Consider the following 19,743-nt stretch of genomic DNA (forward strand, 5'->3'; position numbering starts at 1 on the left):
GAGATGCTCTGACAATCAGTTTTATACACTGATATGAACCAAGAACGGAATAGGCACATCGCTGCAACCGGCTGAGCATCATGGAAGACGTAGTTGAGAGAGCGGCAGTGAGAGTTTGGTATTACCTGTCATTGAGCATCAAATCTGGTTCAAATTGTTATGCAAATCTTGTATGTGTGCTTGCAATAGCTCAGGTAATATTACAATCTGATCCTTCAGGCATTCTTCATTGGAGCAGCCAACCCAAAAGCCATTCTTATTAAAAAATAAATTTAAAAAACCTCCATCAGAGTAACTAACACCAGCTAAATCAACAACTTTTTATTTTCTTACAGATACTTTAAGGGTAAAAAAAAGTTTGTGGTAAATGATGATGATGCATTGTCAAGCACGAACCTCAGTATAACAGCTTTGGTGTTCCTGGCACAATGGACCTCAGTCTGTATGGAAAGTAGAGTGCCTCTTTCACTGCAAGTTAAAGTGACACTGCAGTCTGGAACTATTATGTTACATTTCAGGGTTTTTTCAGGGAATTTTTTCCATAGGGTCGGAATGGATAAAAAATAAAATAAAAAATCAATCCTTAGCTCATTGTTCTCCTGCCTTTGCCGTTCCAGCACTACTTCAGTTCCTATTGCTTCCCACTTCCTGTTTCCTGTCTCGAAACAATGGCTTGGATTGCCCGTTAGCAGTGACCAACCTCAACCAGTAATTGGCTGACTGGGCAGTCCAGGCCGTTTCCTGTACGTCAAGCCCAGGACCAGGAAGTGGAGAGCTGCCTGGACCGCAAAAGAGCTGGAACCGCAGTAACAGTTAATCTGCGAGGTTAATAGTGATTATTTTTTTATTCTTTATCCATACCACCACTTATTTTTCTAAATATACACCCCTGGGAAACCCCTTTAAAACCTACATTCACTTTGTATACTGCGTGTTAAATGGTACCCCAAGACCTATGCCACCCGCATTGTTCTCCAAAATTGTTATTTCTTGGTAAATGCAACAGACCTTTCAGGAGAGGCGGCAGGTCCTCTTTAAGGAATTGTATTATGATGAGCATTTCCCAAATACAGTATAATGTTCTAATCATTCTAAAGCAGAAGCAAATCCATTAACGGGGTTGTCTGGTTTCCTATATTGATGACCTATCCTTAGGATAGGTCATCAATATCAGATTGTTGGGGATCCGACTCCCGGCACCCCCGACGATCAGCTCGTTGAAGAGAACACTTCACGGTTTGCCTGCTCACCATCGACATCACAGCGGCGAACTGGTGTAATTACAGTTCCTCCATCTCATTCACTGGAATAGGACGGAGTGTAACTGAAACTGCTCCTTCCCACTGAAGTGAATGGGATGGAGGAGCTGTAATTACACCTGCTCGTTGCGGTGATGTTGATGGTGAGCAGGTAGACAATGAAGAGAACGCAGTGCTTCTGTAAGCCCTTTAAACAGCTGATTGTCAGTTGTACCAGGAGATGGACCCCGACAATCTGATATTGATGACCTATCCCGAGGATAAGTCATCAATATAGGAAACTGACCAACCCCTTTAATTCCCTCTTTATCCAGCAAGCATAGCATCAGAATACAGCTGTTCATGGCGGCCTGTATTCTATAAATGAACAGCTCACCGTGTGACAGGTTGTCAGAAAGGTTTTTCAGACTAATGACTTTTTTCACATATTCAGTGGATATTCCTTAAAAGTACTACTTCTGGAACCCCCACTAGTCCAGGGAATGTAGGTGCCTGTTTCCAGATTCCTACACAGAAGGGGAGAAAAGCCATAAAAGTCATTAGTGCTGAAACCTCTGAGAAAATAAACTTTCTGAGGATGGTGCCTGCTAAGTAAATTAATCTGAATTGCTCCCAGCGGTAGATAATCGCTTATAGCATAATTCCCATTTAGTGTATATCAGGAGCTGTAGTGTCACCTATGGGAACACTCCGTACAGATAGTTCAAGGGCTAAAATGGCATAACATAGGGATTAAGAGGTCCCTGCATGATGCACCGCCGAAATCTGGCTTTGCGCTAGACGTCACACAGTGTAGTTTTTGGTTTTGTAGATTTATAATGTTGTTCATAAGAATATAAGACCCTTTCCTGCAACTAATTTCTGAAAGGGTGGACAAAGAAAATAACACAACCGTCACTGGTTGTTTTAACACTTTATACTCCTAGAAAAGGACAGTCCATACAACCATGCACGGTGGCACAAAACGGTAAATACAGTTGCAATTTATATCTTTTTCATCACGTTCGGCTTATTAAAGGGGTTCTCCAGTGATGATTTAAAATGACCACAAGCAACCTGTCCTAGCAGGACTGGTTGCTACCACTTGGGGTGTGAGGGGGCTGGTCCTCCCTAGACTGCTCTACAATAGATGATATGCCATCCTGGCTGAGCAGCCTGACACGAACGCACACCGTTGTGTAGTGTATGCAATGGCCAGAGCGCAATGTGTAGTGGGGTCCTGCGCTCTCACCCCCTAAGCAGCTCTGCAACCAGTCCTACTCACATTATAGGACAGGTCGCTTGCGGCCATTTTAAATCATTCCCGGAGAACCCCTTTAACATGTACCATCACATTTTGTAACCCATTACTTGTAAGTGAATATTTAGGGTAAATGATGCAGATGCCCGATTACTAGAGGCCCCTAGTACAAGTAGTGTAATTGCTTGGCTTAGATCTCTTATTACGGTTTTATTACGCATAGTACAGATTTGTTAAGGCTACTTTCACATTAGCGTTTAAATTCCGCTATTGAGATCCGTCATAGGATCTCAATAGTGGAAGAAAACGCTTCAGTTTTGTCCCCACTCATTGTTAATGGGGACAGAACTGAGCGAAACGGAGTGCACCAAAATGTATTCTGTTCCTTTTGGTTGCCTCCCCAAGCAGCGTTTTTCTGTCCGCGATGTGGTGCTGAGCAAGACAGATCCGTCCTGACACATAATGTAAGTCAATGGGGACGGATCCGTTTTCTCTGACACAATCTGGCAAAATAGAAAACGGATCCTTCCCCCATTGATTCAAAACAGATCCGTCATTGCTATAGAAGACCTAATACAACCGGATCCGCTCATGAAAGATGCATACGGTTGTATTATTGTAATGGAAGCGTTTTTGCAGATCCGTGACGGATCCACAAAAAACGATAATGTGAAAGTAGCCTAATCCCTTTAAAACTCTGCTATGACTATAAGCTGATGAGAGTAATACATTGCTGAGAACCCAATGATCAGCTGTAAACTGGGGGAACATAAGAGCAAGTGTTGAGTTTCCCTACACTGCACCAGAGGCGAAAAGAAGTATTACACAAGTCCCATAGCTTGCAATGGATGGTCAGCAAACATATCTTATGCGGTACTTTTGTATTTTTTTTACTATGGTTTCAGCAGCTTCTCGATTGGACTTCCAGTTTGCAGCTTTGTGTTTTTTTATGAACATGGTAGCACCATACTATCCCAGAACTGCATCTTTAAAAATTTTAGCTGATGTTAGTCACTTTGCGGAGGAATGGGTCTTGTACATGGGGTCTCCAATGCCAATCTCTTCAATGTCAACACTTTTTTTTTATTTTTGTGCTCTTCATGATGTTACAGTACCTGGAATATGTATGTGTTTGAATGCATTCACCTGTCCCAGTCTGTGGTTGGAGTATGTAAAAGACCTTGGCTATCAGAAAGGTGGCACCAATTTGCTCCTACAGTTGGTGATGCCCATAATGAAGAGCTGGATGGAGTGGGCAGTTACATGACATCATTGTCCTCCCTTGCAGAACATAATATTGGCCAATTACGTTATTTAAGAGTAGAAATATCACCAGACTGTCAGTATCTGTATACGACCATCCATCCTGGACCTCATGGGTGTATTACAATGGCATTGATTTTGTCTCTGTCTAGGGGAACGTCCGTTTCATTGCAACCAATGTGGAGCATCGTTTACTCAAAAGGGCAACCTACTGCGCCACATTAAGCTGCACTCCGGGGAAAAACCTTTTAAGTGTCCATTTTGTAGCTATGCCTGCCGGCGGAGAGATGCACTCACAGGCCACCTTAGAACACACTCGGGTAAGTCTGTGCAAGTCACCTATTTGAGATATTAGCGTACAAGCTATTTTTCTTCCATTGGAATATATAAAAATATTACATTTTTGATATCTTTTGGTATATGAATATGTTTAAAATGGTAAAACTCTAAATGGTTTACAAATCTTTTGCTTGTAAATAATGCCGAAGTATTAAAAAAAAAAAAAAAAGTAATTATACACAAGCGCCAGACATCGATGATCCTTAAAATATTTCAAAGCTTTGTTCCATTAGGTAACGTGCTTCGGGGATAAACCCCTTTTTCAGACTAACAGTGGACATTGTCTATAGAAGGTTTTTTTTCCCCGAAACGCGTTATCTAATGGAATAAAGCTTTCAAGTATTTTAAGGATCATCGATGCCTGGCACCCGTGTAGAAGTCCATTTTGGGGTTTTTATATACTCCAGCATTATTTAGATTTGCCTGGCATCCAGAAGGAATCTGATGAGAACCTCACACGTGCAGCCTTCAGTCTATCCGAGTAATCCCTTTATGCTTTCATAGTGGTTGTAACTGTTCACAACCACCAAAGGTGAGACCTTTACCCATAGTTCAGTTAAAACCCATTGCTTGTTTTAACTGTTCTACCCTTAGTAGCGCTCAGAGCTGATACCTCTTCCACTTCATGAACCTTTCGCTTTGTCACGAGCTGCACAGTTGCCGCCCCCATTTATTTTTCTGTAAGTTTAGACTTTGCTGGAAGGTGGGGGTGTGGTGCTGACTGCAAGCAAATTATTTTGACTGGATTTTCCAGTGCATTGCGGTTTAACTGCCTTCCATGCCCATTACTCATCAAGGAAGCTCCAGAGCAAAAACTCCTCAGTGTTCCTCAGACTATACCCAGGGTTTTGTGTCAAAGTCAAATATTGTGTAAGGCTTGCGGGGTAACCTTGAGTATTAGTCATGTAAATTTGGAGGTGGAAGTAATATAGCCACAACTATTACAGGCGGTGTATCGTGATATCAGAGGCACATCTTTAAGGGGGTTTTCCCACAAAAAAAAAACACTTTTTACCGATTCACAGAATAGGTGGTAAATATATGATCACGGGGGTCCCACCGTGGAGACACCACCAATTGCTAGAACAAGACATTGAATGGAAAGGTAGTACATATTTGTGACCACTACTCCATTCATACTTCATCTCACTGCGGCTGTGCAATGAGGAGGAAGGGGGGACTCAGAATCCCTGTTATGGTGATCAGTAGACATCCCAGCCGGGGAGGCAGGGTGGTCTGATTGCTAAGGTCACCAAAGTCACCACATTGAATTGTTTGCTGATCCCTGGGAAATTTGTGAGTTTGGCCATGTATAGAAATGGGTTTGCAAGGATATGGCACCAATGTCAGATAGGTGCGGGGACCCGCACCTATCCCCAGGACAGACCCCTGAAAGTAATGAAGAGTGCACTGTGCATGTGCTGTGTGCTCTCCATTCATTCCTCTGGGATTTTCGAAAATAGCTTTTTTCGGAAATCCCATAGAAATAAATGGACAGTGGCCGTACAAGATCAGCAGCTCTCTGCTCACTTCTGGGGTCCAGTTCTGGAAATAGGTTTGGGTTTCACCTCTGGGACATCTATCTGACCTTGATTGCAAATCCTAGCGATGCACCACCAATGCCTCGGATGAGACAATCCCTTTAATTTGTTTAGTATTCAGCACTATATGGCTGATAATACTTAGAGATGTTTCAGTGCAGTGATCGTTGTGCACATAACAAAGATTATTAGATAATGTTAGATTATTGTTTTATCCATCTTCTGACGTGAAGACGTGTTGGATGATATGATCACTGGAATGTAGTGCCACAGCTCTTCATTCTAGCAACCAGTGAAGTCTCTGCTCCTTATACAAACGTGTCCTACACTGATAAACTCCAAAGAAAATTCCATGGCACTCAAAAAGAATTGCAACATTCATCCATGTTTTCTTGATACAGCATAGATCCAGGCAGCAGATACAAAAATGCATAATGTTAGTACAGCCAGTTAGTCAATACTAGTGTTCTGGTCCCATTGGACCTTTCTTAACAGTCAGTTCGTAACACAAGACCCAGTGAAGTATGATTACTAGATTAAATTGCTTGCTCTAACAAATACAGTGATTACCACATCAACATGCTCCCAAAGTGTGGAAAAATATATAAAAAATGATTATAGACATTAGTCCTATGATATCATAGGGATTGTTTAGTAATGTTCACAGATTATACATGAAGCAGTTATGGGTATTGTATTTGTTAGTCTCTAGGTGATCTACTAATCATACTAACCTGGGTCTTCTTATGTTGTAGACCCAGCTCAGAGAGAGGCCCAACTGGAACAAGAGATCCAGTACTAATTGAGAGGCCTCAGAATAGGTCATCGATATCAGATGGGTGGGGGTCTGACACCTGGGATCTCTGCTGATCAGCTGTTAGGAGAGTTTGGGCGCTCCATGAGTGTCATGGCCTCTTCCTAGGCCGTGTGATGTCACTGCACATTGGTCACTTGGCCTATTTGCAGCTCAGCCCCATTGCAGTGAATGGGGCTGAGCTGCAATACCAAACACAGCTGCTGTGCTGGGTGATCTGCTTGGAGCCCTCCGCCCTCACCAGAGTTCCAGTGAGCGCAGGGACTCCCTGGAACAGCTGATCATCAGAGTTACTGGGACTTGGACCCCCGCCAATGTGATAATGACCTATCCTGAGGATTTTTAGCCCAAGCATGTGGTACCTAATGAAAACAAAATCATACTCTCCTGATCCCTAACGCTGAGTTCAGGCACCCTGGATCTATTTGGTGATCATTTGGTTCCTGGCCTGTTTACTTCCAGCAGGGGTCACGTGAACCTGTCTGTACCCTCACCGGAAGACTGCTAAGTCAGGAACCAGGGCTCTAGAAGAGAGCAGTGGGGAGCAGATAAGTATGATATTTTTTCATAAAGTCAAACGCGCTCCAGGGGCTAGTTAAAAAGGGCCGTAATCGTAGAATGCCCCCTTAAGGCAGTATCCACCTGCTGCAGGTTTGCTGTGATTTTCAAAAGTCATGTAAATCCACATGGCAGGGACATTGTTGCTCGGTCTTCTGTGGATCCAGCTGGTCCTGCTTGATCAGGGAGGAGGTTCTGCTGCTGATTTATTCTTATACCTAGAAATGACCCAGCGACCGTCTTGTATTAAAAAATAAATGAACCTTTTAGGAGAGAAACCTTATAAAATGTGCACATTTCATACTGATGTCATACCTAGCAGCCCTTTCACCCAGTGCAAAGGCAGAAAAAGCTGTATTTGAGCAACATCCCTGAGGGATTAAAACCCAACAGAGAGGAAAAAAAATCCTGTCTGAGAGGGAGTGTTTGTCCAGCAGCATTCCTGGAGTGAGCTGGGGATTCCACACCCTGCAATCTGACTACAGGTTTCACCACGGTTCTCTTGTAACCTGCCCTCCTGATTCAGATCTGTAAAGAAAACAGCAAGGGACCCGGAGCACCCCAAAAACCTGACACTCAAGGGTATCCATTGTCTCAGACCAAGTATAAATATATGATGCCTCACTACAATTAAGGCAGAAAGGCTTAAACAGTTGGGCAAAACATGACTTGAGCTGCTATAGGCTCCACCTGACAGCTGGGAGTTGTAGTTCATCAACTTGTGGAAAGCTGGTCTATGAAACAAGCTTAGCCTAAATCCTATTCTTTATCAAAACTTTTGAAATGGAGCCCTTGCCTTTCTTTATAGTCCATTAAAGTGTAAATAAAGGGGTATACCCATCTCCGACAATGGGGGAATATCGCCAGTATATGCCCCCATTGTCAATAGGTGCGGGTCCACCTCTGAGACACGGACCCAACTCGTAAACTGAGCCGACAAAGTGAAGGAGGGCGCAGCGCACATGCACGGCCACCTCTGTTCATTTCTGTGAGGCCACCGAAAATAGGCGAGCTGGCTCTGCTATTTCCGTTGGCCCCATTGAAGTGAATAGAAGCAGTGGCCGTGCAAGCAATATGCCCCCATTGTCTGAGATGACAATACCCCTTTAAAATAAAATATAATTGTAGGTATAAGGAGTTTTTACAAGGGCCTTTTTTTCAAAATCCAGTTTCCTACACAGTGTAACATTTGGCTCCTGGGTAGTTTACATCAAACTTCCAGAGAGCTGCAGCAAGGGAATACAACCTTAGGGACTTTATTTTGTCCTAGTACACAGACTATATAGAATATCATAAAATTGCCTGTAATTGTATGACAGAAGAGAATTTTAATCTCCCAGGTTCCTTACGAGATTAGATCAGTCCCATAGCTGGAGTCATTCTGATAGGATTATAGAGTGCCCGGACAGTTTTTAAAACCACAAGAAAACAAAAACGACTCCCTTTAACAGTCCTGCTGTTCTAGCACCATGCCTCCTGACCCTGCAGGCCTGGAAGTGATGATGTTCTGCATACATTTCTATAACCACTGCTGGTCAGTCAGTGGCCTCAGCAGTGACATGTATACACGAACTGCACGTGACTATGGAGTCTCAACTGTGATGTGCCATTGGTGTATACATCACCGCTGGCAGCAGTCATGAGTGTGTGTACTTAACATCATTACTTCCAATCAGAAGCTGTAGAGGCGGTAGCAGCGGCCATGGAATGGCTGGGCAGTCAGAAAGTGATTTTTTTTTTTTTAACTGTCTGCGGGCTTTGGTATTTTTTATTGATCTTTTATGAACCTCTTTACAGAATATATATATATATTTTTTAAACATTTCCCTCGTTCTGGAACCTACACATACCGATATCTCATAAAGGAGTTTTCCAGGCTGTAATAACCCGAATATTGTTTAAATAAGAAATAAAAATTTGCTTATCTTTAAAATCCCCCACTGCTCTTACACCTACTATTTTATAGCCCCCCACCACCACCATCTTTCTTTACAATGCTGCAGTAATGACGTGTGACCGCTGCAGCCACTGATTGTCTCGTGATTGCCGCAATAATTTTTTTAAAGTGTGAAAAACCAACTTTAAGGGGCCATTCACATAGTGGGTTTTACAGCAAAATTTTGGCGCGTCCGCAATCCTCAGCGCTGCCTCCCACTGAGGCAGAAAGGACTCGGCTGCAGGTGGGTTCTTGGCAAAATTTTGGTACAGTAAAAATTCAGCGTTAAAAACCCACTGTGTGAATGGCCGCAAAAATGTTCTTAATGTTCTTCAAAGACTGCGGAGACTAGATTAACATATGAACAGCATTTCACTCTCCGCAGAACGATGTGGATGAAAATGTGAGACATTCATTACAACCTGAATCGTGAAATAAAAACCTCAGCTGTCAAAAAGGCTGCAAATACTGTATATATGGTATTACATATAAAATGACAGTATCTGAAAATGCACAGAAAAATCATATCATGAGAAGTGATTGATACTGGGCTATTACTTGTGCTGCTGAAGTGTTCTGCAAAATACTGTGCCGCCTGTCCCCAAACCAGAAATGTATTAACCTGATGTCCCATCACTTTGCAGTAGGCAAACCTCACAAATGCAACTACTGTGGCCGGAGCTACAAGCAGCGCAGCTCCCTGGAAGAACATAAAGAACGCTGTCATAATTACCTGCAAAATGTGGGGATGGAGAGAGGCCAGGGAACGGGGTCTCATGGTGGTAAGTAGGCAAATATCCATATCTAGTTATTTGTGCCGGGTATCTGCTCTAATAACAGCAACCTTAAACTACAGGACACACAATGGGGTTTAAAGGAGTTTTGCTGAGATTGGGAAAAAGATCTGCACATTTTTCTGGAAATGACGCCATGCATGTCCATAGGCTAGTATTATTGCAGCACGGGCCCTTTAAAGGGAATGTGTCATCAGACAATGACCTATTGTTTAAATCAAGTTTTTATGTTAAACATTTTTGTTGGTTATTTTTAATTTTCCATGTCACTATATACCGTATATAAAATAAAATAAAAAAAATAAAATCCTGCAGTTTTCACACTGGACACTAAGCCTGATAATAGGCGCCACTTCATTGTCTGTATAGATGATTTTTCAGTAGTCATCTCCTTATCATTACAGGCAGGAATAGAATGGCAGATATCACACATATAGATTGCACAGGATCCACCTTTCACAATAGGCGATATCACAGCTTGTCTACTCCCTCCTCACCTCTGCACAGGTCGCAGAGCATGCCTAGAAAACTCTCTCATAGAAGTCAGTGAGGTCTGCTCCTGTCCATTGTGTTTATGGCCCATGGTGGCTGCTGTATAGCAATTCTCTAAGTGCTGTTAACAGCAGCTCAGGCAAGATGGCCACCCCATAATCCTGTTCTTCTTGTAGTGACCGGGTTACATTAGAAGGGCACGTGACACCTTTCAGTGAAAGTTGGCAAGCTATACACTTGATTATTAATTTTGTTTCCAATGAGGACACCTTTAAAAGATGCAACACAATAATTAAAAAAATCATTGCAGCTCATAGGTCAACCACAATCTTAACACCTTGAACTATAAATTTCGATTTGAGGTTGTGTAGTGACTGGGGCATAACCTACATAAGGAATGCCTCGGATATCGAATTCCCTGCATTTGCTCTTTTTGCCTGTTGACTATGGGTCACGTACTACAGCATGGGCTGCATGGAAACCACCGGAAAATATTCCCTCGTTTACCTTCTAAATGCTCCGGGTGGTAAATGAGGTAGTCAGTCCCATAATAGTAGTCAGTCTTGGATTGCAAGACAGGCAAAACAATGCCAAGTATTCTTCTACGAAGGACCTCAAATAGAAATGTTTATCTGCTTACTTTTCTTTTGTGTAGTTTCAATTTAGGTGGTAAAAATGTGAAAGCTCGTCTAAAAGGGTCTTGAGGGTCCTGACCTGCACACCCCATAATCTCCTACACGCAGAGTTCTAGTAGCCAGAAGGTTTGGACACTGTTGTCCATCTTACTAATGGTTGTCAAAGGTCTCTTTTAACAGATAGTAGCTTCATTGATCGATAGTGGTGTCTTGCTTGGATGTGGCGTGCTGGCTAGTGATTCTGATGTGACATTTTGGTTCCATGTAGCATCTCCTTTGGAGGAGTGTAAGAATCCAGAGATCCTGATGGAAAACAGCATGTCTCTGATGCCCTTTGAAAGACCAGCTGTTATAGAGAGACTTGCCAGCACCATGGGGAAGCGTAAGAGCTCCACCCCACAGAAGTTTGTGGGTAAGCATCTGCTTTCTTTACTTAGTCTGTAATGTACATTTGATGGCATTCTATATGCAGCTGTAATGTCCCAGGCAATACGTGACCAGTATAGTTGACAGCATTTCTTTTTAGTTATTTCCTACTGTATGCAGCTTTCAGATCACAGTTGCTGCTTATGACATCACATAGTGACATCATCTTAGAAGAGCTGTCCATAATGATGTACAATCCTTATGCCAGGTCATCAGTAACAGATCATTAGGGGTCGTCTGACTCCCAACCTCCCCATAGCTGCTGTGCTTGGTTTGGGTCTGAGCTGCAGAAAGGCCATAGGACCAATTGACATGACCTTACAGGCAGAGGAAGAGGCCATAGCGTGCGCCCAAGTGCATGTGGCTCCTTCCAACAGCTGATTGACGGGGTTGATGAGAATTGGACCCCACTGATTAGATACTGATAACCTATCCTAAGAATAGGTCATCACTATCACCCCTTTATATGTGTTCCTAGGCAACCCCTTTATTTCCACCCAAAGGCCAAACATTTCATATATTTGTACATCAGAAGTTTCTGTATTAGATAATTATGTTGTTTTTTTTTACCTACACAAATTATGGCATTTTTTCTTTTAAATGCCGCAGCTATATTTGCAAGATTGACAACAAGCAGTGCCATGTTGGTTGTCCCTTTTTTAAGCTATTAATCATAAAATTGTCACTTAGCTATTTGTTGAATGTACTGAAAAAATGAAGGTTGGTGGTCCGTTTTGTTTTTTCAAGTTCCTTCAAAAGCTCCAACCAATATGTCGGGTCTAAATTCTGATTTACTAATATATGACCAGTTTAAATTCTCTTTAACGCATTTCCGACCAATCCTGTTCTCCTATATCTGCATGGAATGTAATGAAGGCAGACTGCTTTAAATGGCTGCCTGTACCAGCATACAAAGTGAAGGGAATCTGAAGTTCCCTGCTAGATATTCCAATGGGGCAGATTTACTAATGAAAATGGGTCAGAGTTTTGGCGTTCATGCTATTCACCACATTGACTACTGTTAGTGTCTTCTACACTTTTTGTGCCTCACTCTGCAAGTAGGTGTGGCTTACTGAGAAAGGGGTGTGGTTTGAGAAAAGGGGAATGGCTTACATTGTACACTATACCCCAGAACTTTGGCGCAAAGGAAGTCAACTAATAGGTGGTATAAACTTATAGACTAAGTATTAAGATGCATCAGATTTATCATCCAGGATTAGCCACTGGGATAAATCCGACGCATCTTTAGACTGTCTAGTCTACATTTACACTGTCTAAGTCTTAGACCCTATTAGTAAATCTGCCCCTTTGTGTAGAGTTTATATTTATGCAGTGTCAATATTTTAGGAACATAAGACAGGTGGACTTGCAGGTGTATTCCAGTAATGCCTCATGTCCACGACCGCATCTGTTTTGCAGTCCGCAAATTGCAGACGCACAAAACACAAATCCCAAACTTGTACGTCCCTCTTTTTCCCATTTCCGAATGTCCCCCCCCCCCCCCACATGCTAAAAAGCCCATTCTTATCCAGAAAACCATCAAGAATAGGATATGTTCTATCTTCTAGGCTAGTTACTATTTATTTTTTAAACTTTCATTTTTTTTTTTTCAAAACAGAAAAGTCCAGTTTACATCAACATTTAGCCATAATTATTTTAGTGCATGAGACGGTTCTTCACTTAGAGAATTAGTGTCAGTATTGCTCCCCCCTACAAATTCTAGAATGAGAATATTTGGGGTTAGTAAACCACTGTTTCCTATGAAAGGAAATGACATCCATTTTAAACACGTCCAAAACATGAAGACTAGAACGTTTCACTGCACGTGATGGGAAAGTCCCTGTGTGCAGAAATAACAGGGTAGATATAATGTTCAACAAGCCAGCATTGCACTTCTGTTATATTTAGTAATTGTATTATCAAAATCTTCTATCAATAATCACATATTACAGTAAAATGTATCTAAGTTAGGGTCCATTCACACGTCCGTAGTGTATTGCGGGTCCGTAATACACCCGGCCGGCACCCCCATAGAACTGCCTATTCTCGCCTGCAATTGCGGACAAGAATAGGACATGTTCTATTTTTTTCCAGGGCCGCGGACCGGAAGTTCCGGGCTGCGCTCTGGAAATGCGGATGCGGACAGCACACTGTGTGCTGTCCGCATCCATTCCTGCCCCATAGAGAATGAATGGGTTCGCACCCGTTCCGGATAATTGCGGAACGGGTGCGGACACATTCTACAGACGTGTTAATGGACCCTTAAAGGGGTTTTCCAGGATTAGAAAAACATGGCTGCTTTTTTTCTAAAAAGAATGGCGCATCTGGCCCTGGGTTGTGTAGTAATGCAGCTCAGCCCCGAGTGACTGTTGTAATACCACACACAACTTGTGGACTATTTTAAAAGGGTTTCTCTAATACCTAATGGGCTCAGCTCATAGACACGTATCTCACTCTGGACCAATTTTCTAGTGTAGGTTTTTGGAATATTCAGGTATCTGTTGAAGACAATGGTCGACCAATCCCTCCTCACAGCCACCTGTCGGCTACTTAATGATCTGATGCTCTCAGCATTAATTAAAGCTAAGAGCATTAGGTACTCATGCACCTGGCTGGTGGCTTCAGGTGTTCTCCTGCATTCAAATGTATCACCATCCTCAGGAATGTGATACATTTGAATACTGTGGTGGAGCCGGCAGTATTTTGTTCTGCGCTGTGGTATTTTGTGCTGCACTTTGGTACTGCTGGACCTGACTACTTCTGTTGGCCCTACCTTCTGTCAGTGTGGAGATGCCTACAACATGGGGCCACTTTTAGTTTTTTAGTTTTTTCTAGGGCCAGTTTAAGTTCCCAGGATACCCTTTTTTGTTTCTGAGGGAGATTTTCCCCTCTCCATCATGTATATGTGGTGTCAGGAGAAATGGCTCTTGCCCAAACAAGCCAATACCTATCTCATGTGTATGGCTGGTTTAACATTTCTTATTATTCCATCTTTAACTACACAATACTGAAGATTGTCCATTTTAGATCAGGACAGGATACTAGAAATCTGCGTGTGGGAGTTTATATGTTCGTCTTGACCAACATATTTCAGACCTCAATGATCTTTTCATGCTTTTGGACAATAAAACCTTAATATCAACAGTCGTCTTCGCCACATTGGGTTTAGCATGAATGGATATGGGCAGTGTATTTTTTGACCCTTGCAATTAATTGGACAGCTTAACACAATAGTAGTATTAGCATCCTTCATGTAGGCCTGACATCCTATATCAAATTTGATACTAACTGTACTTTTTTTCTTTTTTTTCTTTTTTGTTTGCAGGTGAAAAGCTTATGAGGTTTGGTTATCCAGACTTGCCGTTTGACATGAATTTGGCCTATGAGAAGGAAGCAGAATTAATGCAGTCCCAGATGATGGACCAGGCCATTAACAATGCCATTACTTACTTGGGCGCAGATGCACTGCGGCCCCTGATTCATCACTCCACTGGCACCATGTCTGAAGTAGCTCCTGTTATCAGTTCAGTTTACTCTCAGGTCTACCATCCAAGCAGGATGGAGAGGCCTACCAGCAGGGAAAGAACAGACAGCACTGATAACAATATGGACGGCCCGATCTCCCTTATTAGACCAAAGAGTCACCTTCAAGAGAGGGAGGTATCCCCCAACAACAGTTGCCTGGACACCACTGATTCTGAAAGCAGCCATGATGATCGACAGTCCTACCAAGGAAATCACGCCTTAAACCCTAAGAGAAAGCAGAGTCCGGTATATTCCAAGGAAGATGGCAAAGCTCTAGATGCCACCAAGGCTGGATTGGGCACTTCCAAAGATGTCTATAAAGTATATAATGGTGAAGGAGAGCAAATTAAAGCCTTCAAATGTGAGCACTGCCGTGTGCTTTTTCTTGATCACGTCATGTATACAATCCACATGGGCTGTCATGGTTATCGGGACCCACTTGAATGTAACATTTGTGGTCACAGGAGTCAGGACCGCTATGAATTCTCCTCACACATAGTACGTGGAGAGCACCCGTTCCAATAGCTCAGAACTGGAGAGGTGCTTCTATGAAGTAGAACTGCACATGAAGAATACTGCACTTAAGCTCATCCTCTTTCCTCCAGACTTTAGACAATTTTAAGTTAGATGTATTTTTAAGCATATGTAATATCCTTTTTCCGTGAGACGTCACAGTCCACAATTCTTGTGAAACCATTTAAGGAGTAACTACCAAATTCTGGTATTACCTATGGGACTTCTGCGTTACTGAGGTTTGTTGTTGTAAATGAGCCATGAAATAGACATGTACTACTGAATGCTCAAAACTGATCTCCTGGTTGAGGTCAAACATCATAAAACATATCCATAGAGAAGATGTAGCTTAAAAAGCTACCATTTGCTTACATTGAGGGAGGGTGGTTCAAAAGTTAGAAAGCCTTTTTTGTTTCCTAAGTTAATTCTATACTGATAACCAACAAGTGGTGTTTTTGACATTTAGCTTAATCTGAGTTAAGCGGTTAGGTCACCTTTGGACCAGTTTTTAACATTTACTTTTTTTAGTATTGTGTGATGATGGCAGCAGATCATGGTCTACAGATATGTCTGTAAACTTTAAATTTAAATGTCTACATTATAGTCCTATACGTTAATGCCTTTGTACACATTTCTAACCTGCAATACATAATGTGTGTGTATATATATATATATATATATATATACACAGTTGCAAGAAAAAGTATGTTAACCCTTTTTAAATTATATGGATTTCTGCACAAATTGGTCATAAAATGAATGTGATCTGATCTTCATCTAAGTCACAACAATAGACAGTCACAAACTTTTGATTGGTGAGGTTCTGAGCGCTGAGGACTCCAATAATCCCTAGAACGAGGGTAGAGAATTATAGACATAACATGCTCTCTCTACTCGCTGCACGAGATGGGCTCCATAGAAGTCTGTGGGCATGTCTTGATTCCACCCTCAACAGCAGAGAGCGCACAGTAAGCACTTGTTTCTGTCCCTTCGTTCTACGGATCAGTGGGGGTCTCGGTGCTCAGCCCCCCACTAATCTAACCTTTTGATATGTCTCTATGACATATCAAAATATTTTTGAGAAGTTAGTTCCCCGTTAAGTTTTTTAATGAGATTGAATGCATTAATGAATAGGCATCTGAAGGCCTACAAATAATATGCACAGATGTTTTTCCTCTATATTAGACTGTCATCTTGGTTTAAGCTATTTTAGCTCACCTATAAAACAATATAAAACATCTACAGTACCATTTACTCTCTGAGATTTCCACTTGTAAGCTTGGTCTTATGGTCATATTGGTCTACAACTATTACTGAAAGCCAACATCTATACTGTATATTAAATTGTCCAAAGGTAGGAGCTGGCACTACTATGATAGTCCACAATTTCCGTGGCTACAAGGTACAGTAATACTTCATGGGACTTAATGTTATGTGCAAGTGTAAACATGTATCTTCCAAAATAATATGAATCATGACACTTACAGCACGATAAAATCTTCACTTTATTGCGGCATCAGATACAACAAGATGTGGAAAAGATTAGAGCAATGGCCGTTTCGTGCTACCTTCCACTTCATCTGGCCACTTCATGATGTAAATTCTTAGTTCTTTTTTAAAGGAGTATTCCCAGCTTAGACATGTTATGGCATATCCGCAGGATATACAATAAATGTTTAATAGAAGCGGGTCATAGTTCTGTGGGGAGAAAGGGAGCCTCCAGAGGATTGGAGGTTGAACAGCTGCCTCCATTTACCCCTACTGTATGTGAAATTTAGAACCAGTCTAGCATGCTTGCTCACCTATTGGAATACCTCTTTAAATTTTGGTATGAATTCACATTTGGTAATAAATTGATCTGGTTGACTTTAATATTAAAGTATAAGACTCAGTTTTGCAAATTTTACAGCCGTTTTTACTTCAAAGTATAAATGTACTAGTGTGTTGCATTTAAGCCTTCAGGTGTTGGACTGCTGACAGTGTAAATTGCTAAGAATAAATACTCTGTGGCCTTAAAGGGGTTCTCCGGGAATTATTTAAAATGGCGCAAGCAATCTGTCCTAGAATGTGAGCAGGACTGATTGCCACCACTTGCAGAGCTGCCTGGGGGGGGGGAGGGGGGGAAAGAGCCTTAATACACACCACACTGGTTTACAATAGATGTTAATTATGCAATCTTTCCTAGGATATACCATCATGGGTCAAAACCCTGACAGCAAAACTTACCAATATCTAGTACATGTGAGTGCAAGAGTATAGTATGTAGTAAGGCCCCCTCCCCTTACCCCTCTAGGCAGCTTTGCAAGTGGAGGCAACCAGTCCTGATCACATTCCAGGACTGGTTGCTAGTGGCCCTTTTAATTCCTTCCTGGAGAACCCCTTTAATGACAATATAAGTGAAAGATGTAAAGTCCCTTTAAATCCCAGGAGTGTTGGTGATCATGTCTGAAGTTTATCTTGGTCACTTTACATTTAGGGTTAAAAGAATTCAAAATAAAACCTTCACTGGACTCTTATTAACTTTACTATCGAAAATATTTGTTGATGAGTCTAATAACGATTATAGCCCTTTTTAACTAGCCTGAAGAGTGTGTGGTGCTTATAAAAATAATAATAATAATTCTACTCGCTTGCATTCTCGAACCTTGGCCTCTTTCAGCAGTTTTTCCTTCCACGGCCTTTTCACTCCCCATCATTGATGTGCCTCCTGGGGACTTGTCACTGCTGAGGCCGGCAGCAATGTGATCCTGTTCGTACCTCAACCGGAATTAAAGAAACAGGAGACCAGAAGATCCCCAGGCTGAACTAGGGTGCCGCGAGTCGGGCAGCAGGTTTAATTTTTTTCCCACTAGGTACCACACACTATGGGCTAGTTAAAAAGGGCCATAATCTTTGAAAGCCATTTAAAGTGTCTGTCCGAAATCCATTTCCTTTCCCCTTTAGGCCAGAAGCCTGTCGACAAATTGAAAAACAATACTGTACCGGATATACGTACCCTTAAAAGGTACCTAATGTTTCATCAAACCTCTGATATGTCATGGAAAATGTCAAAAGGTTTAATTGGTAGAGGTCTGATCAAAACTGATCACTGAAATGAAGGAGCTCAGCTGAGGCTCTTTGTTTCTTATTGGCTCTCCCACGAGAGTGGAGCAAGTTGTGTGGGAATGCCAAGAAAGTATAAAGAATGCTCGTTCTGCCCTCTGAGAGACAATCAGAAATAAAGGAGCACAGTTGCACTTTAAAAATGTCTCAGGTCCTGTATCACTGCTGGTCCTATCAGGTATTTATCTGTAGTGTACTTGGCCTTGTTGACATTTTTTTTTTATTTCTGAGATTTATCAGACATTAAGGGGACACATTAACATTCTTAGAAAGGTCGGGTTCCCTTGTGGTTTAGCATTTTATGTGCAGTTTTGTGGAATGTGGTTTAACGTTCCCATTTACCCAATTGCACAGCATTTTTTATTTATTTTTTAATCTTTTTGACATTTCTAGGTGTAAAGTTTTTGAAATAGAAACTATCTGTAATGTTATGCGATGTGTTACAGCCAGACTAAATCAGCAGAGCTATGTGGAATCTGAGTGGAGTAATAATTGTTTGCATATATGAGGAGGAATGTTACTAGCGTTGCATCTTCTCTTAGAGTAATCTCACTATGCCACCAGGTATTGTAGCCATTCTCAAGATCACTATGGTGGATTTATCCTTGAGCCTCTAGGGAACATTAAAAACACGAGTGGTCGGCAGTGGATGCACTTTAAATAGGTAGCCTATTAGAAACAAATTTTGACAAATCGTAGCTACTAGTCCTATTTAATTTAAAACATCATGGACTAAGATATAGTATTGATATCTGTTAGTCCTTTACAATCTCCCCACATTTGCTGCGTTGTTGAGAATTTGTTTTAATGAAGCACCAAATGGCACTCGCGATCTTGCTTAGATACCAAGCTGTAATTAAAGAGGACCTTTCATGGGTCCAGACATTATGAAATAACTAGCAGGATATGTAGGGCATAGTGCAGGGATGTAATATTGCTGTGACGCTCTCTGCTGCGATTGGACCGCGATACAGCCAGGGAGAAGGAGACGCCCATTGAGAAACAAGGCAGTCTCTTCCTCCCTGCCTATTCATTAGCATACCAGACGGGAAAACTGCAGGGGGGCACAGCGGGTGAACGGAGCACCAGACAGACAAACTAGTAAGCAATATTACATCCACGCACAGTGCCCTAAATAACCTGCTTGTTTATTTGATAATGTTTGGACGCATGAAAGGTCCTCTTTAAGTCCCGTTGCTTTGGTTTTCAACATAAAAGTAAGATTCTAGTTATGCCACTGTTTCTATAACTTTCCAGCAAGGCGGGTCCTTCAGAGAAAGGGATTAACCATGTAAGGCCATATTAA

The 19,743-nt window shown here is 41.9% G+C and overlaps 1 protein-coding gene across 8 annotated transcripts in view; it reads left to right on the forward strand.

The window, feature by feature from the left end:
- Positions 1 to 19,406, forward strand: part of IKZF2 (IKAROS family zinc finger 2) — a 76,932-nt gene extending 57,526 nt beyond the window's left edge. For 6 of the 8 annotated variants that reach the window (XM_044303287.1, XM_044303289.1, XM_044303286.1 and 3 more), the window contains exons 5-8: positions 3,915 to 4,082; positions 9,595 to 9,732; positions 11,140 to 11,283; positions 14,623 to 19,406. In XM_044303287.1, coding sequence (XP_044159222.1) covers positions 3,915 to 4,082; positions 9,595 to 9,732; positions 11,140 to 11,283; positions 14,623 to 15,347 — 1,175 coding nt within the window. In that variant the 3' untranslated portion in view covers positions 15,348 to 19,406. The remainder of the gene's footprint in view (positions 1 to 3,914; positions 4,083 to 9,594; positions 9,733 to 11,139; positions 11,284 to 14,622) is intronic. The other 2 variants (XM_044303285.1, XM_044303291.1) reach the window with 1 other exon arrangement.
- Positions 19,407 to 19,743: the final 337 nt, after the last annotated feature.

This window comes from Bufo gargarizans, chromosome 8 (assembly GCF_014858855.1).
Source record: "Bufo gargarizans isolate SCDJY-AF-19 chromosome 8, ASM1485885v1, whole genome shotgun sequence".
Lineage (NCBI taxonomy): Eukaryota > Metazoa > Chordata > Amphibia > Anura > Bufonidae > Bufo > Bufo gargarizans.